Source organism: Alosa pseudoharengus, unplaced genomic scaffold (genome assembly GCF_046254945.1).
Source record: "Alosa pseudoharengus isolate Yale_2024_CS ecotype anadromous, Long Island Sound unplaced genomic scaffold, YU_APseudo_1.1 YU_APseudo_1.1_scf_14, whole genome shotgun sequence".
Lineage (NCBI taxonomy): Eukaryota > Metazoa > Chordata > Actinopteri > Clupeiformes > Clupeidae > Alosa > Alosa pseudoharengus.
In genome coordinates, this window is record NW_027468609.1 from 3,063,883 (window position 1) to 3,091,382 (window position 27,500).

The 27,500-nt window shown below is 44.1% G+C and overlaps 2 protein-coding genes across 2 annotated transcripts in view; both read right to left on the bottom strand.

The window, feature by feature from the left end:
• Positions 1-2,663, bottom strand: part of eng (endoglin) — a 73,881-nt gene extending 71,218 nt beyond the window's left edge. Inside the window, exons 1-2 of the mRNA XM_076283461.1 lie at positions 2,567-2,663; positions 1,083-1,330 (exon numbers count right to left, since the gene is read on the bottom strand). Of these exons, the coding sequence (XP_076139576.1) occupies positions 1,083-1,143 (61 nt within the window). The 5' untranslated portion in view covers positions 1,144-1,330; positions 2,567-2,663. The remainder of the gene's footprint in view (positions 1-1,082; positions 1,331-2,566) is intronic.
• A 12,035-nt stretch (positions 2,664-14,698) lies between these two features.
• Positions 14,699-27,500, bottom strand: part of ak1 (adenylate kinase 1) — a 16,376-nt gene continuing 3,574 nt past the window's right edge. Inside the window, exons 2-7 of the mRNA XM_076283462.1 lie at positions 22,657-22,683; positions 21,560-21,595; positions 20,949-21,112; positions 18,988-19,104; positions 18,357-18,548; positions 14,699-17,338 (exon numbers count right to left, since the gene is read on the bottom strand). Coding sequence (XP_076139577.1) covers positions 17,270-17,338; positions 18,357-18,548; positions 18,988-19,104; positions 20,949-21,112; positions 21,560-21,595; positions 22,657-22,663 — 585 coding nt within the window. The 5' untranslated portion in view covers positions 22,664-22,683 and the 3' untranslated portion in view covers positions 14,699-17,269. The remainder of the gene's footprint in view (positions 17,339-18,356; positions 18,549-18,987; positions 19,105-20,948; positions 21,113-21,559; positions 21,596-22,656; positions 22,684-27,500) is intronic.

Sequence of the window (27,500 nt, forward strand, 5' to 3'; positions counted from 1 at the left end):
TACATTTCCAGAGTTCAAAACTCATTTCTCTTGTTTTAAGACAGGGTAAGAGATGTGTGATGTGAGAGATGTGATGAGAACACCATTCTGCACTACATAGAGTGCGTCCTAACAACATGCACTACATAGAGTGCGTCCTAACAACATGCACTACATAGAGGGCATCCTAACAACATGCACTACATGGAGTGTGTCCTAACAACATGAACTAGATAGAGTATGTCAAAATGAGAGCCCCATGCTGCACTACATAGACCATGTCCTAACAAAATGCCACTTCAAAGTATATAGGCTACTGTTCTGAAATACATAACAGGCCAATGAAATGGAAATTAGAAATAAATTAGTAGACCAAGAACCAGGCTGCTCTAATGTCAACTGGTGACCATGGGTAGGCAATATAGATTTATTTTCTCATAATGATTAATGCCAAAGTGTCGAGCACAGCTAAGGCTATAAATATATGCCATATATACTCCATCTCAAATTAACTTCAATTTTTTAAGACCGGTGCTGGAAACCTGAAGTAATATCATGTGGCATTTGTGAGAGAATAAAAATCACCGAGAAAATATAAAAGGTGATTTAGCTTTGTCCAAATGCAATATCTTCAGACAACAAAAGCCAGTCCGATTTACACAAATTTAAGTTTCTGCTCTGGCAAATTCTGTCAGATTTCTAGTTAACATGGATTTTTGCATTTCAATGAAATTGAGAAAAGGCAGATAATGTATTTCATGGTGACGACAAAAAGAAGCCCATTTAATCTTGAACTTGACAACTGTGTATGTGTGTGTGTCTGTATGTGTATGTGTATGTGTGTGTGTCTGTATGTGTCTGAGAGAAAGAGACAGAAAGGGAAGGAGAGAGGGAGAGATGAAGAGAGGAAGAGATATCATGAAGAGAGGAAGAGATGAAGAGAGGAAGATCTCCCTTAATCGTAAGATGTGTTCATTACCAAATGCTGTTAAATTAATCGAAATGACATCTCACCGGGTCGGCCTGACGCGGCCTGCCGGGAGAGCGGTCAATCCCGCAACCAGTCCCGCTTCACACACTCAGCTGCCAGCTGTGTCTCTTACCTGCGGTTACCATGGCAGCCCACAGGAGCAGCGCAGGCAGGAGTGCACACAGGGCGTCCATCTTGGCTCCAGGTGCAACAGGAGAGAGCGAGGTCCTCAGGAAGAGTGTCTAGGGCAGCGGGTGGCTCAGACCAGGGCAGTGCTGTCCAGTCGCAGAGCTGGTGGAGTGGAGTGGGCAGGAGTGCTGGAGAGCCTCTGGTTTCTTTACGAGAGGAGGTCTTCACACAAATCCACTTCCTGAGGAAGTTCTGAAGGAGGCAAGCACATGGGTCAGCCCACAGACAGACACAAGCCCAGTGATGAGGTTCAATCATAATGTTTAGTAGTGGTGTGTGTGTGTGTGTGTGTGTGTGTGTGTGTGTGTGTGTGTCCACTGCATATTACAGTAGGCTATGTTAGGCCTACATATTCAAGTGTGATAACACAGGCATTTAGTGAAGCTACAGGAACAAGGAACACAGTCCCATACACTGTGCACAAGAGATGTTGAAATGCAACTAACCCGTTTTTGGATCTGTTGACAGAAAATATTTTCCTGCAGGCTTAGTCAATTCATTAATTACTTTGATTGCAAAGGTTTACAAGGAAATTGGTGCATAAAGAAGACATGGACATTTTGCATAATTTCTGCTGTACTGTTAGTTCGCCAGTTCGACATTTCTGAATGTGTTTTGCCTAACCATTTTTTTTTTCGAAATCGCTTTTTAATGAGCGCACTGGGGCCGAGAGAAATGAGTTCATGTGGTGACCAGTAACTCCTGGCCGACTCTCTCCGGAAACAGCGCGGCGTCGCTCTTTTTAAATAACACTACAATACGGACATCAGATAAGAGTGGCAGTGTTGATACATGAATCATATGTGGCAGGACTAAAGTATAACTGTTTATTCGCTACCTAAGCAGAAATGCCGCATACTTCCCTTGCAGACAACTACATAATAGCCCAAATACAATAAACTAACTTTATTTGATCATCGGTATTTATAGCTTTATTTATGGCCAATAATGCCACTATAGAAGGGGAAATAATCGTCACTTTAACTATACAAACAGCAATTCCGCGTGCAGGCATTAAGCATAGTCTACTTGAATATATGGCTACGAATACTTTCAACATTCTGGAGTAGCCTAATACACATTATGTTAAGTTAGTCTTTCTGAACGTTGATGACATCATTTAATTATCATTTCATTATGTATATAATAGGCTATATAGGCCTATATATAATATAAAATTTATAAATATATATATTTGTAAAAAAAATATGAATGTTATATGAAAGACCTAGAGCAGTCCAGAGCATCCATCCCCAAGTTTTGAAATGTTTATAACATAGGCTATACAGTAGGCTATATAGGCTATAACACCAGGCTACCTCAATCATACACCGATCTATAAACACCCGTCAGATTTAGAAACCCCGCTTTATAAATTATTTAGGAAAGTAAGTAAGAATAGTAATAAGCAAGACTCACAGGACTTACCAAATCACAGGTCGCGTGTCCTTTGGCTCGTTACAGTAATCCACATGTGCGCGAGCATGAATAGCGGCGAATCGGACAAACTTTCTCCTGGACAAAGTTTCTGATTTGGTTTGAGTCGCCGCGAATGGCTTTTTTTTTTTTTTGCACCACTCCCACTCTGCAGCGTTTATTAACGTCACCCAGGCCAGCACAGGGATTTGTGGTCAACAGGAACAGCACGTCGGTCTGGAAGGGCGGCACTGGCTTTCCTGGCGAAACCAGGAAGAGGGGTAAGCGAACAAAAAGCTGATAACTTCCTTGTCATTTGTTGTGCCCCAAAATAGAGCACATTGTGTTAAATAAATCATGTAGACATTAATGGATTAAATCGCTTGACTGGACTTCATATTTACTTAGGCCTGGAGTTTGTTGCAGTCTTTCTCCATTTTTCTTGGTTTGCAACAGATCCATAACCTTTTGGTGTAATGACTGGTTGGTGGTTGCTGATGCTTGGTTGGTTGCTAATTTGTTCATGAAAGTGTCAACTAGGGTATGTGACACTGTCTGGTGATGGTGACAGCCAAGGTGATGAGAAACCGTTACACACACTGGAAGCTGATGTCTCTAACAACGTGACTTTGAGCCCAATACCGCCCTCTGGAGGAGCAAAGGAACTCTCTCGTCCCACTTTTTCTCCGTCGGTTTTTGGTGCCAAGTTATCTCAATGATTTCCTATAATAGTTTGAATTATTGTAGCTCAGAAGTCTTCTATGTTTTTCAGGCAAAGGAACCCTTGGCTACTTGAGACAGGGTCGTGGGATATAAGACCCAATGTAATGGTATAAGCCGTTGAAATACTAATTATTGAAAGATTATAGAACATATTTTTTATATGTATTTTTGAGGGAGTAAAATTGTCTCAAATAATTTGGTTTGGTTTGGTAATTTTGGGAGGGGGGGCAGGGCATATGTGCATGGCAGGTGAAATCAGTTCCTGCCATTCTATTAAATGGTCAAATTCACGGACACATGAGGTAATAAGTTTATATGTTTTCTTTTAAAGAATAATGTCTAATACAGTTTCTCACAGTTGCTAAAATACTAAACTCCATTCTCTGAACCAAATTCCCAGTTGCCTGAACACCTTTCTTGAATCAATCACCCATTTGGCAAAACTTTAAACAGTTTTCACATATAAAACACAATTTGCAGATCTCATATGACTCTAAACTCCTAACACATTATCATGCAATAATTAGGCAATAAGCCCAGAGAGGCTGTACAGTAGGTCACACTGATTTTCCTCTGAGGAACTCCTGGAGGTGACGGACCCCCTGCCGTGGCAAGGCAAGGTAAGGCAATTGTATTTATGTAGTGCATTTCGTGTACGAAGGCAATTCAATGTGCTTTACACCACAGGAGACAGAAGCAACAGATAATAATTATGTAAAATAATAAAGGGCAATTAATATTAATTAATTAATTCATTCATTCATTCATTCATTAAATGTAAAAAAATCAGTCAAATAGAATTAATAAAAAGTCAAATAAGTTGAAATAAATTAAATAGTTTTTAGGAAAAATGCTATAGAACAGATCATTAAAAGTCATAACATGTATATAGAAAAGTGAAGAAGCAGAGTGCAGCTGGAAAAATAGAAAAAAGGATAAAAAACCATACAATTCATAAAATATACCGTACATAACATAAAATATACCGTACATAACATAAAATATACCGTACATAACATAAAATATACCGTACATAACATAAAATCATAAAACAGAGTGCAGCCAGGTGAAATGAAATAAGATAAAATGAAATAAATAAATAATACTCTAAGACTGGTCTCAGAGAAAGCAACTGTGAATAGTTTAGTTTTGAATTGTGATTTAAAAATGGCAGTTGGAGCATATTTAGTTTCACCGGGGAGTTAATTCCATAGCAGAACCACCTTGTAGCTCTAGCTCTTCCATGAATTCCTCCTCTCCTAGTGCTTCTGACTAACCTGACTCCGCCAGATGGATGCTTCGCATTTGCTCTGCATGTCCATCTGGGAACTTTCTGTTGGAGAACTTTTGGGAAGGCACGAAAATACTGGTTAGCTGATTGGATAAACCATCTGTCTATCACCACCTATGTTGGTTATCGACGGGCCAAATCAACCAATCAGATGAACGAAGTGTTCTTCTAATGCCTTTGCTTAACATACAATTAAGTTAGGTAACATAACTAATGTTAAAGTTTTTAAACTTACCATTTGTATGTGACATGAACCCCATCAACGACAATCCCCACCAAGTTTTCATGGTACACTTCTGAAGAAAGCATATTCCTCCATTTCTCGTTAAGTAACCAAGGTTCAGGGCTACCGAACACTGACTGGAATCGGCCATGGAGGATGTCTGTGTCGTTCATTTCTCCCAGCTGCATGGCTGAGACTCACAGCTTCCCCAGGAATACTTTCTAATTCGGATAAAACTTGCACGATATCTACGCTCATCTCATCTGCCATGTTGTTCGTTGCGTCACACCTAAACCCACCTCAAAACCATCACTGATTGGCCGTTCATTTGGCGAACGACTCCAAAATGTCTCTATCGGAAAGATGCCAGACTGATCTGCGAGTGGAAAACTGAAGCTTGCAAGATCAGGATGGTCTCACGAGGCTAGCTTCTGACAGCTAGCTTCTGACACACCTGATACGCACTTACCACACTCTCCTCTACCTCCTCCCTCTCCTCATCCCTCTCTTCCCTCCTCTACCTCATCCCTCTTCTCATCCCTCTCTTCCCTCCTCTACCTCATCCCTCTCTTCCCTCCTCTACCTCATCCCTCTCTTCCCTCCTCTACCTCATCCCTCTTCATCCCTCTCTTCCCTCCTCTACCTCCTTCCTCTACCTCATCCCTCTCTTCCCTCCTCTACCTCATCCCTCTTCATCCCTCTCTTCCCTCCTCTACCTCATCCCTCTCTTCCCTCCTCTACCTCATCCCTCTACCTCATCCCTCTCTTCCCTCCTCTACCTCATCCCTCTCTTCCCTCCTCTACCTCATCCCTCTCTTCTCTCCTCTACCTCCTTCCTCTCCTCATCCCTCTCTTCCCTCCTCTACCTCCTTCCTCTCTTCAGGTCATGGAACCCCCGCAGTAACCCTGAGGAACCCCTGGAGGTCATGGACCCCCATGCTAAGGAGATCCACTGTATCTGGTAAACACTCAGGTTTAATATGCAGCAATATATACAGTACACTCAGGTTTAATATGCAGCAATATATACAGTACGCTCAGGTTTAATATGCAGCAATATACAGTATGCTCAGGTTTAATATGCAGCAATATATACAGTATGCTCAATATATGAGTTTCAAACAAAATATGGGGAGTAATGAAAAAAACAGGGCAATTCACTTAACAATTATGTTCAATTGCATTACATTACATTACATTTGGTTGACGCTTTTTAACCAAAGCGACACAACATGATTGTCAATGACAATTAACTTTTATAGTTTTGGTGTTTTGTGCCTATGTCCTAATACATTTGGCAGATGTCAAAAATAAATTACCAGGTAGCCAATGTGGTTTAGCCCTTCTAGAAGAAAATAAGTCTGCATGCATGTACTGTAGGCTGCCTCTATATTTGTGTCACCTAATGACTGACCATGTATGGGTTTTAAGACCTTGGGTTTGTCGTTACTGCCATGACCAAGACATTCCGACAGAGACCAACATTGGCCATTAATCAAAAGCCCCGAAGGTGGACAAACGAGACGTGCGGAAGCGGCGGGCGAGACCGCACGTACGCGCATGCAGCCGTAGCCGTGGTGACCGTGGTGACGGTGCGCCTGCTGCAGCTGGGGCCTCCTCGACACGTCGCTTCCCTCCTCTCGGCGCCGCGCCGCACCACGAGAGCGACCCTCCACCGTCCCCCGCAGCGTTTCAATAACAGGAAACAATCGGCGCTCGGTGGTCATCGTCTGTCATCGCCGGAGCGACGTGGGCGCCCGCGTTGTGCCACTCGTTTCCATGCCAGCGGCCAGCAACACATTAAACAAAGGGGGACAGTGTCCGTGCGCCAGCCCCGGCCTTCCTTATGGCTCTCCCTGGGTGTCCTCAAGGGCAGCGGGTTGACGCGATGGCCATGACCGCGGGTCAGCAAGTACGCACGTTCACTCAGTCCCCAGCAATGAAAAATAAATCTCAAGAGTCGGACCTGAGAGGCAAACACACCCGCTGGCTGTGTAAAATGTCACTGAAACGACTGCACACAATTCATCTTGGTCCAGCTCATGGCCCCCCACACACACATACACACACATACACACACACACACCCACCAAATAGGCTGTCAAACACATCTGTGAAATAGGTTAGTAAAACACTGCTTTAAAAATGTACAAGTTTTATTTGTGTGCGCTGTTCTTTCTCATAAGTGTGGACGTGAGCTGTTGCGGGTTCTCCTGTGGGCCGCTGGGTTTAGTGCCGCTGGGTTTAGTGCCGCTTCTGTATTATTACACGAGGCCACTGGTATCCACTGCTTCCCGTTTACGGCCTCTCAGGGTCCCGTGTATTTATTTTCAATTGTTCACCCCACATTCCTGCTCTGTTTGCCCCCCGGCCAGGCCCACGTGTGCAGGTAGGATCCTTTGACGGAGCACACAAGCTTGTTATAGCCGTCTCTTCCGTGCTCACCCGGTGGTAGTGCTTGAGTTTTTCGTCTCTAAGTGATTGCTCTTCCAAGAGACACATCCTCCTCTTCCAAGACAGACTTTTCCTCTTCCCCCCCGCCACACACATACACACACACACACATACAAACACAAACACACACACACACACACACACACAGCAGGAGAAGCAGTGTGTCTGGAATGGCGAGCAGAGCGATCCTAGGAGGATTGCCCGGATACCTGGAGGAAAGTGTTGTCGGGGCAACCGGAAGGCTGGCTCTAAGGTGTGAGGGACAGGAAATGCCGCTGCTCACCGTGATGTCACGGAAATTTCCAATAACAGGGGTGATTTAGGGACATCGTCTCCTGTCTATTTAAAATGTGTACTTCACAAAGATAGCCTCAGCAAATGTTTCAAAACATTCTTAACATTTTGTTTCTCATTTTTTTCTCATAGTTTTACTTTAAGTTGTCTGGCCTTTTTATCAAGACTTAAATTAATTTTTATATCTTTCTTTCTTCCACTGACAACTATGTTGGTATGACTGATACAAAACCACTGATAGAGTACCATGTCTTATATTCAGCAAATTCACACTCCAATCAAAACTGCACCTGCATGACGTCGTGGCATGTATGAAGAAATGTAGATTTTAGACCCTTACACTTACAGTGCCTATACTAAGTATTCACCCCCCTTGGATATTTTCCCTTTTACTGCTTTTATAAAAACTGCTGAAAGCAGATATCTGCAAATTATTAATTAATAATATATAATGCAAAATAACCAATTGCATAAATGCCCCCCCCCCCCCCTTAAAGTGACTGACCTATATCAGCAACGATCCAGCCAATTGGTGCTAGTAGTCCCACAATTAGTGTATATATATGTATTAATATATATATATATATATATATTATATATATATATATATATATATATATATATATATATATATATATATATATATATATATATTATATATATAATATATATATATATTTACATTGTAGATTCTCACTGAAGGCATCAAAACTATGAATGAATGCAAAGTTATCTGGCCCACAGATGAATATTTGTCAAGTTATGGCTTGCTAAATATGGTATTAAATAAACAAAAATAGCAACTTTGAAGAAGCTAGAATATAAGACATATTTTCAGTTATTTCACACTATGTCCATTAAAGGGATACCAGGCAAGCCTGACGCTTTTTCTTTACGAAGCTCCCCCTACGGTCTGTACGTGTCGATACGTGTGCGAGCCCTCGCTCGGTCTGAAGCTCTTTTCGTCAAGGGTTTTCGCTGCTTATTCACCGGCTCTGCCATTATACACACATTTGCAACAATCGCTAGCGTTTCGTTAGCCTGCCTCTGTGCTGGGGATGCAGGATGTAAACTGATCCTGCTTCTCGCAATAATAATAATAAATAATAATACATTTTATTTGTTACATAGCGCCTTTCAAAGCACCCAAGGCCGCTTTACAGAGTAAACACAGTAAAAAATAATAATAATAATCAGCACACACTAGACAAACAATGCCGGACGGAGCGGCGTATTCGCCAGCGTTCCCGTGACACCAAGACAAACAAACAAATTTACAAAACAACAAATGATGCACAAGACAAGACAAAAGATGCCGGGCGGAGCGGCATACCCGAGACACATAACAGTTGACCTACAAGACAGACAACAAACAAACAATTAACAAATAATAAAATAAATAAATAAGAAAAATGAAAGAAAGAAAAAGTCCGTGTTAACTTAGTCCAACTCAGTCCAATGGTAATGATAGCGCATAGCTGTGTTTTCAAGCCAACCCAGAGGATTGAACATTTTGACACTTCTTTGGTGACCATGGGAAAAACGTTAGGCCTTGTAGGCTGCAGTCTTGAGATCACTGGAAGCAGTCTGAATCGGGGGAGATTTTGCAGATCAACAACTCGGTGGACTGTTGACAGCAAGAGTTTGTTGCTCCATGAGAGTGCAGAGTTCTTCAACGTTACCCCAGGCAGTTGGCACGGCAGCTCGCGGGTCAGCAACAGCTCGGCGGCTGCAGCAGATCTTTCGAAGAGTAGCCTAGCCTTGGTCCAGCTGTCCCAAGAAATCCCCTCAACCAAGTGCAGCACCACTCACGGATAGAAGGAAGGATAGAGGCCCAGCTAGCCATATAAGCTCCATGGACTAACGTTAACGACATCAGCCGACTTGGAAGCAGTAAAAGAGCTAAGAATAACACGAAAACTTTTGAAAATAACGTAAATGAAGAGGAAAAAACATTTAACTAGACAAATCAATAAAAAAATGACATGACATTAAATAAAATTACGAACATTACATAAAAACCAAACAAAAACATGATGCCAGACGGAGTGGCGTGTCTCGCCAGCGTCCCCGTAACCTAGCAAGCGATGTCTGAGATTTTGTGAGACTGAAGGTCGGCGGGTGTTATACACTGAACTTGCAAGTGGGATATTCTTCCTATAGGCAGTAGGGGCGGGCGAGAGAGTCTTCATCAGCAGTGCACTGATGAAGGTCTGAGGACCGAAGGTCGTGAAGGTCACCTCACTTGGTAGCACATTGATTGATGGATTAAACACTTATTTATTTTTCAACGGTAAACAATGGTGTGCGAGTTTTCTTCCATGACTGACTACTGCATTGCCTAAAACTAACGCACCCGCACGGCCTTGAGTATTTGGCACGAGACCCTACCTGTTTAACCTGAGCTTAGCATTCTAATCATGAATAATGGAATGTACACATTTATGGTGACTGCTACAACCTGACTCATCATGTCTGCAACTCTACAAACACTTACTTTTATATGGACGCACACCATCCAGCACACACATGTATTTTGGGCACTTAAAGGGACACCAGGCAAGCTTGATGCTTTTTCTCTACAAAACTCCCCCTCGCTCGGTCTGAAGCTCTTTTCCTTTTCTTTGCGTCTTCCGTCAACGGTTTTCGCTGCTTCTTCGCCGGCTCTGCCATTCACACGTTTGCAACAATCTCTAGCGTTTCGTTAGCCTGCCTCTGTGCTGTGGATGCAGGATGCAAACTGATCCTGCTTCGGTCGGCGGGTACGATACACTGAACTTGCAAGAGGGATATTCTTCCTACAGGCAGTAGGGGCGGGCGAGAGATTCTTCATTCACCCTGTAATGAGTCATTTAACCATATACCGACTTACGTAGATGAGTAATTAACACAAAAGCGTTGCCTGGTGTCCCTTTAAACTGCAAACTACTTGAACTATCGTTTGACCACGAACTCATGACACTCTGAAACTGAAACTTAACGAGGCTGCACAAGCCAGGGTTGCTAGGCAACTTCAAACAAACAAACAAAAATAAGAGTCTTTCGTACAGTATATAAAGTAAAGTCACCTGTGTCTGGAAAGTCCAGTCACTGGCAGAGGTGGAAAAAGTACAAAACTATTGTACTCAAGTAAAAGTACCAATACTTTGATGAAATATTACTCAAGTACAAGTTAAATTACCTATCTGAAAATGTACTCAAGTAAAAGTAAAAGTAAAATGTACTTTAAGTAAAAGTAACTTAGTTACTTTTTTTTTTTTGGGGGGGGGGGGGGGGGCGAGAAAAAAAAATCGGTTTTACCAGGTCTAGTGGCTGCAGCTAAAGATCTCCGTTTCAGCAGCTAAAGTAGCCAGGCAGCTACCGCGCTACATTCTAGGGGCATGTTTGTGAGTCCCCATGTTCATGCCCCATGTGCAGCTGCCTGGCTACCTTAGCTGCTGAAACGGAGATCTACAGTATGTGAAAAATCGTTCTCCTTTAAGTTTGAGCAGCAGTTGATTTTCAAAATTAGTTGTGCTCATCCTTGCTCACTTTGCAGTGAACAGTAATCCAGCACAACTGAAAAGCTGCTCACAGGCATCTGAGGCAGGCAGGCCCATGTTGAGTTTCAGAGAGAAACTCTATTTGTAAAGGAGTTCAGCAGCTCCGAGGGCCTCGGACTGGGGGGAAAGTGGGACTGATTACAGGGCCCCAATGGAGGAGAGGGCCCTTGAAAAGTCTGGAGTATATCTTATTTTACCTGGATATTTTAATTTCCAAATTAAATGTCAAAATGAATGTAAGACGAAATGTTTGACTGACTAAATTTTGTATACAAAAAAATAGTAAAGACTGTATAAGGCAGGGGTGTCAAACATCAGGCCCGCCAGCAGGTTTCATACCCCAGATGTTTTTGGTAGGAAGGGAAAATCAGAAGAAAAAAAAGAAATTCACATCCAGTTGTCTTCAACAATGTGTTATAAGTGACATTTCTTGATATGACAAATTGATTAAACCTAGCACTACAAACCATCCTCAGCAAGGATTAGCAGAAAAACTAACATGGAAGTAGAGCATTTCAAGAGAGAAAGAGCAGAAAAATTATAATGACCATGACAATGACAGACACCAACAATTGGTTTCATTTAAACAAATCCGGCCCACTACCTAATATGAGTTTGACAAGGTCTAAGGTCACTCTCACTCTCCCTTGCTAAAGCGCAAAATGGTTTGGTCCGCCTGCACAACGATTGATAAGGTATCTCATTTTGTTTACGTAGTTAAGCATCACTAGTAGTGGACAGCTAATTGTTGTGCTGCTGGTACAATGTCTTTCTCCAAGAAAACCAAGTCGGATTACCAAAAAACAAAGGCAAAAACGAGAAAAAGAGAGATGAAAATGAGGGGATGCTAATAAACTTCTGTCCAAAGAAAGGTGAGCACACACGTTAAAACACAAAATCCCATGGTGTTAAACTGCTTGAATATCTCCGCAATAGAACTGAGGCAACTCATTGAAAGAGCGGAAAATACACTTTCCTCATCATCTCCATCTCTTTCAGAAAGACTTGGTGCCAGCTTGATTCAAGCCCTATGCTACATGCTGATCATTCTAGTGGTTCCGGGCGCAATTTCCCCCCTTCCTTTCGATTGTTTTACTCAGTAACGCATGGGATTTGTGATTTAGCGAAGTACAATACTTCACTCAAAACGTAATCAAGTAAAAATAAAATTACTAATTTGAAAAACTACTTAAAAAATACAAAATACACAAAAAAACTACTCAATACAGTAAAATGAGTAAATGTATTTCATTACTTTCCACCTCTGGTCACTGGTCAGTCGGTATTCCTGGCTACAATTCCACCATGAAAGCCAAATGCTCTAAAGACAGTGGAGATGGCTGTGGACTTCAGGAGGAACCCAGGGCACAGACTCAGGCCTTACCAACACAGCCTGGGACCCTCACTGCAGCTGACTCTTAATCTCTTACTTTGGGTTACTTACACCCATAGAGAACGTACAACAAACTGTACATACTTCCCCCACACACACACACCCATAGAGAACATACAACATACATACTCCCCCCACGCACACAGGTATATTCCCCTCCCCTACACACCCTATTGCCCCCCACATACACACACACACACACAGAAAGATGGAGTATTCCTATAGAGAACACAAAATGCTGATACACTCTCCCATCACAGTTTGATAACTGAACATTTTTGGTGTTCAGTTTTTTAATATATAAGAATTCATAATTATCTATAATAATTCATAATTTTGTTCTTAACTATATATATATATATATATATATATACTTAAGAACAAAATTATTAATTTCATACTCCTGGCAAATATTGATTTAATGTTGATTTTCTCTTTATCAATATGTTGGTATATAATGCAAAATAACCAATTGCATAAATGCCTCCCCCCCCCCCCTTAAACTCCCCCCTTAAACTGACTGACCTAAATCAGCAACGGTCCAGTAGTAGTAGTCCCACAATTAGTGAAATGGAGTTTGCCTGAGTGCAGTGAATGTGTATAATACCGACTGACCAGTGACTGGACCTTCCAGACACAAGTGACTTTACTTTACATGTACTAGGAGGGAGAGCGAGAGTTAACAGTGTGCTAGCTAGCTTACTACTGGGAGGGGACAGTGTGTTAGCTAGCTTACTACTGGGAGGGGACAGTGTGCTAGCTAGCTTACTACTGGGAGGGAGAGCAAGAGGGGACAGTGTGTTAGCTAGCTTATTACTGGGAGGGAGAGCAAGAGGGAACAGTGTGTTAGCTAGCTTACTACTGGGAGGGAGAGCAAGAGGGAACAGTGTGCGACTATTGACTAGTCTGAAGTCAATCACACCACAAATTGCCTCAAAAACATTTATATTAATGACAGAAGGTGTGCAATTCGAAAGCACACTTCACTGAAAGCAGTTATATTTTTTGTGTGGTGCGCGTGTCACCATTCAACACTGTGAAGGAGGCCATGCAAGTTGGGCAGCGCTTCAATAAAGCAATTGAATTTGCACAATTTTTAAAAGCAGCACTGAGGTTCCGTGTTTGTGAACTTGAAGGCAGCTTTTAGTCAAAGACCAAGACAAAGCAGAGAAATGCCTGGTACAACACAACCTGGTTTGGAGTAGTCTAGACTAGATTATGCTACCTAATGTTTCACACTCAATGTTTCAATGTTTAACGTCATTAATTAAATAATAAATAAAAGGGGACGATATCAATAACAGCGTCCATAGAAACATTTCAACGCAGTAATGCAAAATTAATATAACGTGTTACTTTCCATAGAGTAAAGTAATAGGATTATGTTTTTTTTACAGTAGTGAGTGATGTGTAATACATTACTATTTTTGAGTAATGACTCCAACACTGTATATACAGTGTGTGTGTGTGTGTGTGTGTGTGTGTGTGAATTCAAATATATTTATATGTAACAAATAATATACCAATAACTCTTTGATAGATATTACTTGGGTTTGATAATAAAAAAGCAACGTGATTTATGCACATTTGTGAAGGTGGACCTACTGTAACTGTTTTTTCATCTGAACTCTTAAGTGATTTATCTGATACTAATTCACCAGCTTTGCATCCTCTCAAATGGCCCCTGTGTGACCTCTCACTCCACGTGTGTAAAGGGATGCAAAAGAGTACCCTTTAGTTTCACCAAGGGATGCAAAAGAGTTTCACCAAGGGATGCAAAAGAGTACCCTTTAGTTTCACCAAGGGATGCAAAATAGTACCCTTTAGTTTCACCAAGGGATGCAAAATAGTACCCTTTAGTTTCACCAAGGGATGAGTACGAGTGCGTCCCCTGGCTAACGCCCCTGGCTAATGCAGCCGCAGCACGAGTGCGTCCCCTGGCTAATGCTCCATACACCTGATGGACACATAACAACACATGCACACAGTCCAGACATTTCTGTAAAATATGGTTCATACTCGTGTCCACTATCCTTCCCTGTGGTCATGCCATCTGTGTTGCTTCTTCGTATCAACTACTTAAACAACAACGGTCTATTTCTCCCACTGCTCACCCCTATATCTATTTCTCCCACTTTTATCTTGTAACTCTCGACTGTTTTTTTGCAATGCAAATCAGGCCCTAAAAATATACTTTAAAATAATAATGATAAATTGATGGGTGTTGTGTATAGATACCACAATATATGAGTTTATTTACTTTACATAAGGTTACATCTGTTTCATGGTACACTTTAAATATGTATTGTACATATATTTATAGATTATATTTACTGCTGGTAGTTATGAATGATGCATGAGCATGATAACAAGTACACAGTGCTGGAGGAAACTCAGCTGCCCAAAGCAGAAAGCATTCTCTCCACTTGGTATGTGAGATGAGAATCATGTGTGTGTGTTTGATTGTGTGTGTACACACACACTCCCCACCCCCTGCTCATGGCTCAGTGTGTGAGATGAGGAATCCAATGACACTGTGCATGGGAGGTCATCACAGGTGATGATGGCTGGTTCTATTACTGCGGCTCCAAAGCAGCGCGCATGTACAGCTCGCTTGCATAATGCATACAGTACCTTGTCTACGAATATGGAACCATGTTGAAATATGCTGTAGGGCTTTATGTGTTTGTTGTTTTAAATGCATAGTGTGTGTATGTACACACACTATGCATTTTATTCTCTCACACACTCCCACACACACACACACACACACACACACACACACATACACATACGTATACACACATGGTAGGTGGGTGTATATATGTGTCTTATGATTTGAGCTGTTGTTATGACTACTACCAGTTCCCGTGATTTATCTTGGCTAAATGACTGCTGAGCCGTGCACCATGAAGCTTGTGATTTAGCATAATGTCCCCAGTGGCTGCGTGGCTCTGACACCATAGATCAGTTAGTATTCAAGCAGTAGGCCAGATAAGCCAGGCCATTTATACAGTATAACTGTGTGTGTGTGTGTGTGTGTGTGTGTGTGTAAAGTATTTGAGTATTTTAGGGGGTCTCAGTTAAAATAGTGTGAGGCAGCTGGTAGGCAGCTGCGTTACCTGTCTGCGTTACCTGTCTGCGTTACCTGTCTGCGTTAGCTGTCTGCGTTACCTGTCTGCGTTACCTGTCTGCGTTAGCTGTCTGCGTTACCTGTCTGCGTTACCTGTCTGCGTTAGCTGTCTGCGTTACCTGTCTGCGTTAGCTGTCTGCGTTACCTGTCTGCGTTACCTGTCTGCGTTACCTGTCTGCGTTAGCTGTCTGCGTTACCTGTCTGCGTTACCTGTCTGCGTTACCTGTCTGCGTCTGCGTTACCTGTCTGCGTTACCTGTCTGCGTTAGCTGTCTGCGTTAGCTGTCTGCGTTACCTGTCTGCGTTAGCTGTCTGCGTTAGCTGTCTGCGTTACCTGTCTGCGTTACCTGTCTGCGTTACCTGTCTGCGTTAGCTGTCTGCGTTACCTGTCTGCGTTACCTGTCTGCGTTACCTGTCTGCGTTAGCTGTCTGCGTTACCTGTCTGCGTTACCTGTCTGCGTTACCTGTCTGCGTCTGCGTTACCTGTCCGTTTTCATTTCTGCGCCCATGTTAGCAGGTCAGAGCTCTGACAAGCCTACTGCCTGCGTGACTACTGCCTGCGTGCCTACTGCCTGCGTGCCTACTGCCTGCGTGCCTACTGCCTGCGTGACTACTGCCTGCGTGCCTACTGCCTGCGTGACTACTGCCTGCGTGACTACTGCCTGCGTGACACGCACGTCTGCAAATGTGTGCCAGCTAGAAATAGGAACGCCACCTATTTAACAAGCAACAGGTGTTTCCAGCCAAAAGAGACAGTGAAGAGACATTTTAATAGCCAGACCGGCTGCAGAAGTGCCGCATCAGAGACGTTGCTGTTATGAACGCTCACATGAAACGCGACGCAGCAATAACGGAACACAGCGGGAATGTACACGCCATGTGGACGGTCTATTGGCCGTCACCGCGTCTCTTGGAGCAGAGCAGCCTCTGGTTGGGTTCTTACTGGACCCTGATCTGACTGCAACCAGCTTCTCATCGGGCACAGAACTGGACCTGACTTGGTAGAAGGAGCCAACTCTGTGGCAGAGCAATACAATACCTTGCGCACACGCACATACACACACACACACCAACACACACACACACACCACTTGTACACACACACAGACACACACACACACACAGATGCAGAGTGGAAGAGCAGGTATGAATGAAGATGACAGAGAAGTTTGTGATGTTTTTCTTTTCTTTTTGAAAGAAGGTGTTTTAATGAGAGTGGAGGACACAGGTCCATCAGCGCAATGAAAGGAGACAGTGTTTGACACACTCACACTCACACTCACACACTCACGCTCACACACACACACACACACACAGGGGGTGGACAGGTGGACACTCAGCTGAAGAACACCTAAGCGCAAGAGACAAAAACAGACGTGGAGATGGTGGTGATGACCGTGGTGACGACCTGTCCTGCTGGTTTATGGACGGAGCGTGTGGGGGGGGGGGGGTCAGAGATGACGTGATGAGGTGCCTGTGGAGCAGACTGAATTAAGGCAGTAGCCGGCTCTCAGGATGACTCTGCACTTTCTTTTCTTAGTTTCTGTCCTTTGTTGATGCGCTTTGGTTGATGTTGTTGTTGTTGTTGTTGTTAAGATGGGGACACATTGAAAAGGGGGATACAAAGGAAAAGACCAAAACAGTCCGTCCAGTCATGTCCAGTTTACTTCAGACCATCAATAGCTGTGCACACCTGTCCGAAGACCTCGTCCACTGGGAGCTCGGAGTTCACCTGTGGAGAGAGAACACAGTTGAGGACCGCCTGTCCAAACAGCTGAGTCACCTGTGCAGCACACTGGTGCACTTTATACCAAAAAATACATACAATGACTATTTTGTTAAACATAGTTTAAAATAGTTACAAATTTGCATCAATGGTTTGGGTAACACTTTACTTGACGGCTTACACATTCATAGCAGCTGTCATAAACTGCACATGAAGCATGAGACATGACAGCGACGGCGACAACTTGTCAAAATAAAAGTCCAACAATCACAAAGCAGCATTTTTTTTTTTATTTGCCTCCAATATTTCATAAAGGATACCATTGATTTAATCTTTCCAGCCTTTGTAAATATTACATGAAAGTCTACATCAAATGTCACTTTACTATACAAGTTGTGAAGTTTTCGTAATCACTGAGTTTAACACTGGGAGGTAAACTAGCCTACATTCAGCTGACCCATATTTGTGTAACCTGGAACGGTTGGACATTCCCAGTAGCAAAAGATGAGAAATCTGCAAAGGTTACATCATATCATTTGCGATTGTTGGACTTTTATTTTGACAAGTTATTGTTCTGTCTTCCACATTCATGAAAGGTTTGGTATGAATGTTGAGTCATGTCTCATGAAACAGTCATGAATGCTTTATGTGCAGTTTATGACATTTGCTATGAATGTTTGCATCAATTACATCAGTGCTAGTAATGTTTTGTGTGTGTGTGTCTGGGGGGGTGGGGGGGGTGGGTCGCATTTGTTTTTATGAAATGTATCATTGTACATTGTATTGCAATTACTTCATTCATGATGCACTACAACATTTAATAACTACAATGTTAGATACATACATCTCTGGTTGCCTTATGCAGGTTTTCATAGAACAAAATTAACTTTGACTAAGTAGTGTGATAATTAACACTTCCTTTAATGAATTAGTGTGCTATACAGTACTTGTAGGCTACATACTGTAGATCCCAGCAGCACAGTAACCAATAGAGCACTCCTGCATCTCGTCAGTGTTGGCGTACCTTCCTGACGATGCCACGGCCCTCGTAGAAGGCGATGACGGGCTCTGTGGCTTTGTAGTACAGGTCCAGGCGCTTCTTGATGGTCTCCTCGTTGTCGTCGGCCCTGCCACTGGTCTCGCCCCGCTTCATCAGCCTCTTGACCATGGTGTCGCCGGACGCATCAACGTACAGCAGCAGGCTGGGAGCACCAATCTAGTGTAGTGCACGCACACACACACACACACACACACACACACACACACACACACACACACACACACACACACACACATAAATACACACAAACAAACACACACATAAATACACACACACAGAGAGAGAGAGAGAGAAAGCCAGTCAATAGGATGCCAGTGACAGTGTGCCAGTCGAGTCAGTGGACCAGTCCTGTGGTGACCAGATAGGGGCTTCCTCTGAAGTAAGTCCCAGCCCTAGATATACAGTATATACATACATATATATATATATATATATATATATATATATATATATACATGGTCCCAGCCCTGCCCAGCGCGATACTGCACCCCATTTCTACTACTGCACCCCATTTCTACTGCTGCACCCCATTTCTACTACTGCACCCTCTACTGTACTAATAAAACTCCCTGCGTGAGCTCTGTCACTCTCTTACCTTCTTCTCGAACTCCTCGCCCTGCTTGACCTCACGGGGGTAGCCGTCGATGAGGTAGCCCTTGGAGGTGTCGGCCTTAGCAACCATAGCGTCCAGGATCATGTCCAGAACTGTGTCCTGAAACACACATGTGTGTGATTTAGCACATTTAGCACATTAGTGATTTAGGAGATAGTCCGGCACTAGTTCCCTCACCTAACACCTTCATTCATAACTATACTCCCTCACTAAACACCTTCATTCATAACTATACAACCTCACTAAACACCTTCATTCATAACTATACAACCTCACTAAACACCTTCATTCATAACTATACATTTGATTATTTGAAAATGATAACACAAGGGCTCAAAACTCTCAAACTCTGTGTGACACAATGTAGACTACTCAATGTATGAATGTTACCACCTTACGTAAACTATGAAGGCATTGATTAAAAGACATTTCCAGAAGGATTGGACTCCTTTCATAAGGTGCATGGCATCTAATCTATCTCAGGGGCCGTTTATACGAGAACGATTGCGAAGGAAGACGACAAAATATTTTATCATAAGTGCCTTTCGTTTACACGGCGACCCCGCCATCGTGGCTTGAAGACGCAAAAATCTGAAGACTCCTTCCAGAGTGTAGAATTTTGAAGACGACCCGGGTTGTGTCTCCGTCTAAACGGCTAAACCAAAGATCCTTGATTACCTCTCTGGCTAAACTGTCAAATTAGAATGTCTGCGCGTGATGTACCGGGGTTCTATCACACCACCAACCAGCGGTCTGGAATGCATATCCAATCGAATATCACATACTCTTGCGTCTTCATATAAACAAAGATTTCCCCCTGAGAATGCTCGTCTAAACGCGAATAAAACAATGAAGACGAGACGCCACTTCTGCGTCTTCTCTTTTCATCGTCACCGTAGAAACGTAGCCTCACTCAAATTGATAGATACAATTGTCTAATGAGAAAATATAACAGGGTTGAGTATTATTGATGTTGAATGTCTATCTAAGAGTTAGAGTATTGATGTTGAATGTCTATGTAAGTAAATAACACAGAGTTAGATGTTAGATTATGACTGACTGACTGACTGACTGATTCAGTGTACATAATATTGCAAAAGCAACATACTGTATAAATAGAAAAAAATTAAGTAAAATAAGACAGATATTAGTGTTAATAATGGTAATAGTAATATTTTTGTATTTATCTATCTATCTATCTATCTATCTATTCCAAACTCTCTCTCTCTCTCTCTCTCTCTCTTTCTCTCTCTCTCTCTCTCTCTCTCTCTCTCTCTCTCTCTCTCTCTCTCTATTTCATGCTCCCTGTGTTCCCCTCCTCACTCACGTGTTCCCACCAGAGGCACCAGTTCTCCCTCCTGCATGATGGCCTGGAGGGTCTTGCCCCACCACCACCCAGGGTCTTGCCCCTCTACCCCCACCATGTCCATGTTCTTGCCCCACTACCCCACCACTGCCCATGTCCCCACACACTCACCAGAGGCACCAGTTCTCCCTCCTGCATGATGGCCTGGAGTGTCTTGCCCCTCTACCACTACCCCACCACCGCCCATGTTCTTGCCCCTCTACCCCTACCCCACCCTGCCCATGTTCTTGCCCCTCTACCCCACCCTGCCCATGTTCTTGCCCCTCTACCCCTACCCCACCACCGCCCATGTTCTTGCCCCTCTACCCCTACCCCACCACTGCCCATGTTCTTGCCCCACTACCCCACCACTGCCCATGCCCCTACACACTCACCAGAGGCACCAGCTCTCCCTTCTGCATGATGGCCTGGAGGGTCTTGCCCCTCTACCCCTACCCCACCACCGCCCATGTTCTTGCCCCTCTACCCCTACCCCACCACCTCCCATGTTCTTGCCCCTCTACCACTACCCCACCACCGCCCATGTTCTTGCCCCTCTACCACTACCCCACCACTGCCCATGCCCCCACACACTCACCAGAGGCACCAGCTCTCCCTTCTGCATGATGGCCTGGAGGGTCTTGCCCCTGTCGGAGCCGGAGGCCACCTCGGCACGGAGCAGATCTCCTGAGGACAGGTGAGTGTAGCCGTACTTCGCCACCATCTTCTCACACTGGGTGCCCTTACCAGAGCCGGGACCACCTGCGGAGGACACGCGCGCGCGCACACACACACATACACACACACACACACACACACACACACACACACACACACACACACACACACACATATAGACATACACACACATATAGACACACACACACACACACACACACACACACACACACACATATAGACATACACACACACACACACACACACACACACATAGACACACACACACAGACACACACACACACACATACAAACACACACACACACACACACATAGACACACACACACAAATACAGGCTTTAGTCCTAGTAGGCTTGCATTTATTTTAAACATGTACTGTAGTTTATAAATGTGTAGGCCTAGGCCTAGCCTACAGGGCTAAATGAACCCTGCTTCTAGAAAATATATAATCCTAATATGACACTTGATGGGGTCAGATGGATTTCAGCACTCAAAGAATGCAGACTCACCCACAACGAAGATGATCTTCTTTCCCTTGATTTTGTCTGAGTGGGAAAGAACACAGTGACAATCCAAGATAGTTAGAAATGTTCCCTAGTAGGCTACAAAACATCAAAGTTGTCACCCCACCTGGTGTAGGCCTATATTGTATAACCTGTTTCAGCTGTAAGTTTAGTGAATAAAGTCTACATTTCTTTGCTCTCTACCTTTTTGGGACGATTCTGAAGAAGACACTGATATGTTCTTCGAACAAGGACTTCCCATTTTCTAGGCTGTTTATCTGTTGTAGAGGCTAACTCTTTTCACCAGTTCAAAAAGTATTCCGGTGCCATGGCAACAGTTGCTAACTACCAAAGATTCTAGAGCGTTACACAACAATGTTTTTGGGCTTCCTGGATGAACTGCTTCTTTTACATGCTAAGTTGAGACGAAGATCCTTGATTACTCCGCTTCAACCCTCTCTGGTTGAGAACAGTGAGACTTGCAGTTCAGATAGTGCAAATGTGTGGTTAGTAAAAATAATAATAATAATAATAGTAATAATGATAATAATAATAATAATACAATTTCATTCTTATATGTACATCAACACTTATTTGCTAATCGTATTATGGTACCACGTGTGTAATCATTAAGTGTGAAGGGATTTAGGATTTAAATCCATGTTTGACCAGTGCCTGGGATGGATTTAAAACGTGAAAATTATGTGCTACGCTACCAGCATTGAATCTGTTTGTTCCTATTTTAGACTCTAATCTTAGAGTTGTGAAGTTTTAAGGCCATGCTCCTTGCTGTCTTATGACTGCACAGTATTTTATACTGTAGCAATATGCATGTTGTTGCAGTTCAACAACTGAACCACATGAGGGCAGTATAGACTTAACCAAGACCTTGTACCGGTCTACTGGTAACATGATCTTGTCCCTCCCCTTCCCCTCTTCTAACAGATAAGATCAGCTGACACTCCCTTGGCCAGAAAGAGCACTGAGAGAGAACTTGTCCTCACTGACACTGACATTATAGACTGCTGTGGGCTGTTTACTACCAGTGCAGAAAATTACAGTTACCCTCTAATTGTGTTCAACACAAAAAGTGGATTATTTACCTGTCATGATGATCTGTTATGGATAATCTGCAATATAAAGAGAGAAAGAGAGTTATTTATACTATAAAATAAATACATGTGATAATTAGCATGTGAGCAAATTAAAGGATAATCTAATGTATAATTGAATGAGTTCATTTCTTTAAGTATTTGTATGTATGCATTTGGCTGGCATTTTTATCCCAAACAACTTACAGACATCTGTTGACCTGGAGTGACCCAAAGGGCACCATGGTGACAGTCGGGAGCCGAACCCACAGTTTTTTTTGGTTTTTTTTGTGGATAAGTTAATACATTCTAAGCCCACTACTTAGCCACTCCACTCCACTACACCCACCCCTAGTCAACAAGTCAATAAGTGAGTGATTGAGTGAATGAGTGAATTGATGAATGAATGGCCTGAATATCAGCAGAGACTACTTCCACTGTGTGCAAGCAGACAGGCCTCTCCTAACAGAGCTGCAGATCCATCTCAGCCGGTGCCTCATGACCAGTAGATGATGGCCGGCAGGCCGCACTTCTGAAGAGGAACTAGGAGGGCTGACTCCTCCACTGAATCAATCTCCCTCAAATGACCCGCATCAATCACCAAAGCTTACAGTGTAGCAGCAGCTAATCAGCTAAAGTACTGTTGCTCAGAGGCAACAGCACTCATCTGCCTGCGGTGCAGGGGCGACGTGCGTCCACTATACGAATCCCATCTGCCTGGGGTGCAGCAGAGGGTGTGTATGCTGAAAAACATATACCTGACCTGTGTGGGGTTTGGAGGTCGCTATATCGATATTTTTCCACACCTGCATGTGTTGGACTCAGCAGCAGCTGTTCTGTCCAGCGGTCTGGTGTTGGATTACCGCATCAGAATATGACCACACATTATACATGCAGTCTGTGACGTTGGATTACCGCATCAGAATATGACCACACATTATACACGCAGTCTGTGACGTTGGATTACTGCATCAGAATATGACCACACATTATACACGCAGTCTGTGACGTTGGATTACTGCATCAGAATATGACCACACATTATACACGCAGTCTGTGACGTTGTGTTGATATTTGAGTTGAACAACCAATCAAATTGCATCTCTCCCTCCTGTGCTCTAGAAGCAACAGAATAGTGCAGAACTTGGACAGAATAGTGTAGAACTTAGACAGAATAGTGCAGAACTTGGACAGAATAGTGCAGAACTTGGACAGAGCAACAGAATAGTGCAGAACTTGGACAGAATAGTGCAGAACTTGGACAGAGCAACAGAATAGTGCAGAACTTGGACAGAATAGTGCAGAACTTGGTTTTAGCCACTTTGTTTGTTTCCCATCCCATTTGAGCTGCTTTGTTTGTTTTTACAGAGCCAGGAGAGAGCACATGGGCCCTTACAGAGCCAGGAGAGAGCGCATGGGCCCTTACAGAGCCAGGAGAGAGCACATGGGCCTTCTTTACAGAGCCAGGAGAGAGCACATGGGCCCTTACAGAGCCAGGAGAGAGCACATGCACCCCTTTCGTTTCCTTGTAAGCACACCCATTGAATAAATAGTGTGAGGACCACGAGAAGCAATTTTGTATGGAGCTAGAATCATGGACTGCACCTTTAAAACACTGTAGCTACCAGAACGGACATCTCAGCTGGTCCCCACGCGAAGCTGTGATGACAGTAAATATGGGTGCTTAGCACTGTGCCTAGACTGAGTCACTGGCTTAAGGGCTCTCTTAAGAGCTCTCATGCTTGCTTCAGTTGGAATTCCATTAAAATATCATAGAGATAAGAAAGCCCTCACACACACACACACACACAGAGAGAGAGAGAGAGAGAGATATCCTGTTTATCCTAGCAACACAAACATTGTCCACTGTATCATAATGGGCAATGTAATAATGAAACAGAAAGGGAAACCTCAGCTCGCTCGTTCTCCCTGTGTCTTTGTCTGTGTTTGTAGACGTGTACCACCCTAGTAGACGCTGCAGTGGAGGTCTAATCCTATGAAATAGCGCTCCATTGTACAGAAAAGACTTTGTTGTGGTTGCACATGGCTGTTCCCTGTACTTGTGTTTGCCAGTGTAGGTCACATGTGTGGTCTTGTCCCTTGTGGGCTCAAATAGAGAAGGAGGATGCAGCAGCAGAATGACGCTATGTGGGCGGGCCAGGGTGGTGTGGGCAGACGGCTACCCCTGCTCCAGTGTGTGCCCATGGCTTCCCCTGCTCCAGTGTGTGCCCATGGCTTCCCCTGCTCCAGTGTGTGCCCATGGCTGCCCCTGCTCCAGTGTGTGCCCATGGCTTCTCTGTGGTGTGGGCAGACGGCTACCCCTGCTCCAGTGTGTGCCCATGGCTTCCCCTGCTCCAGTGTGTGCCCATGGCTTCTCTGTGGTGTGGGCAGACGGCTACCCCTGCTCCAGTGTGTGCCCATGGCTACCCCTGCTCCAGTGTGTGCCCATGGCTGCCCCTGCTCCAGTGTGTGCCCATGGCTGCCCCTGCTCCAGTGTGTGCCCATGGCTTCTCAGTGGTGTGGGAGACGGGTAAGAGCTCGGCTAGCTGCCTACTGGCCACGTCCGGACGCACACACATGCCAGCGCTGCCAGGCTCTGCCCCTGGCTAATGCCAGACCGCCAACAGGAAGAGCCAGACCTGGTCTCACTAGGCAACCCTGGTCCCTGCCCGCACTCCATCCTGCAACGACCCTGTGTAAACATGCGAGTCAAATGGCCTCTGGGAGTGGACGGTTCATTCTTATAAAGGATAGGGCACACTGCTGGCTATAAACGCCTGTGTGAGAATAGTGTTTTTGTTTGTTTGTTTAATGGCTATTGGATATGTATGGACCAGTGTGACAAGGTGTTTTTCACAAATCGTTTCTGGTGCTGTAGAATTCTGGTGTCGTTTCTGGTGCTGTAGAATTCTGGTGTTGTTTCTGGTGCTGTAGAATTCTGGTGTCGTTTCTGGTGCTGTAGAATTCCCTGTGACCTTTATTAACACAGTCCACTGTGGCCTGTTTCATTTGGGACACTTTGGAAACGGGTTCTTGCTATTGTAACTAGCCAGTGGATATGCCCTAATGACAGACTCTAGCCAGCGGATATGCCCTAATGACAGACTCCAGCTTCCATTGTTTGCAGCTTCCTTGCTAGTGTGCCCACCTCCCATGTTGAGGTTTCAAGTTGAAATCTGGTGCAGGACTTTGCTATTATGCAGCACAGATTACACCACATCCTGATCCAGCCTGAGCTTTTCGTACATTACGCTGAAGTGGAAATCCCCTGCCCTTTACACAGAAAACGAAACTGAAACACAAACCCCCCGTTTCCATACAACAGGGCAGTGAAAATGATTTTTTTAGGGATGGACACAAGCCATAGTAATACACAAACGGAATCAAAAAGCAAGTGGTCAGTCTTTCTGGTTCAAATGCATCCCAAATGTGCCCTATCTGAACAGGGACCAGTGGAATCTCCTCTCCTGTCCTCAAATGAATAGAACATCTACAATTTTAAAAGAGGAGAAGAACTTGCATTCCAGAATAGGAATGGATCAAAATAATAAGCAGAAAACAGCCACACTGAATCACACTGAATCAACATCTTGTGCTTTTGGGTTCTAGTGGAGAGTTGTGCTTTTGGGTTCTAGTGGAGAGTAGTTGTGCTTTTGGGTTCTAGTGGTGGGTAGTTGTGTTTTTGGGTTCTAGTGGTGACTAGTTGTGCTTTTGGGTTTGTAATGTATTCCTCCCTCAGTTCTGTAAGTTTCCTGATAGACATCTCTGTCAGAATCTTGATTGTTTATGATAAGTGTTTTTACTGAATAATAACAATAAAGCATAAACACAGAAGATTATGCTTTTTCCTCTCGGCCTTTATGGGTTGTCTTGGAGTTCTCTCTGCCTGGACATGAGTGGATGAGAGACTCTTGACTCCAGTACCTTTTCTGCCTGTGAGTATGTACTGCCTCTAATGTCTCAGTCATGTGAGTATGTACTGCCTCTAATGTCTCAGTCATGTGAGTATGTACTGCCTCTAATGTCTCAGTCCTGTGAGTATGTACTGCCTCTAATGTCTCAGTCATGTGAGTATGTACTGCCTCTAATGTCTCAGTCCTGTGAGTGTGTATTGCCTCTAATGTCTCAGTCATGTGAGTATGTACTGCCTCTAATGTCACAGTCCTGTGAGTGTGTACTGCCTCTAATGTCTCAGTCATGTATTCTGTAGTTCTATCTGTGAGGTGTATGATGGGAAAAGAGCCCACGGAGCTTCTCGTCCCCGGCTCAGGTTACACCCCACCCTGGCCAGCGGCCTCGATCCCACCCTGTTAGTGGGGCTTGCCCCCCCCCCCCCATCTCAATGGCAGCGCGTGAGTCTCAGGCACTGAACCCCGGGGTCGCTGTAAATGTCACACAGACACCTGACTCCTGATTCAGCACTGCTCTCTCTCTCTGTCTCTCTCTCTCTCTCTCTCTCTCTCTCTCTCTCTATCTGTCTCTATCTGTCTCTATCTCTCTATCTCACTCTCTCTCTCTCTCTCTCTCGCTCTCTCTTTCTCTCTCTATCTCTCTCTATCTGTCTCTCTCTCTCTCTGAGGTGCATCTCTCTGGCCTATTATGGTGCCCTCTGTAGCATCTCAACATGCCCCCGTATACCCATCTGCCCCCGTATGCCCATCTGCCCCTGTATACCCATCTGCCCCCGTATACCCATCTGCCCCCGTATGCCCATCTGCCCCCGTATACCCATCTGCCCCCGTATGCCCATCTGCCCCCGTAGGCCCATCAGTGGCAGTGAGTACCCAGGAGCCCATGTGGGTGTCAACAGGCTGTAATGTGCTATACACATGGCCTTTACGTAACTGTTATTAAAC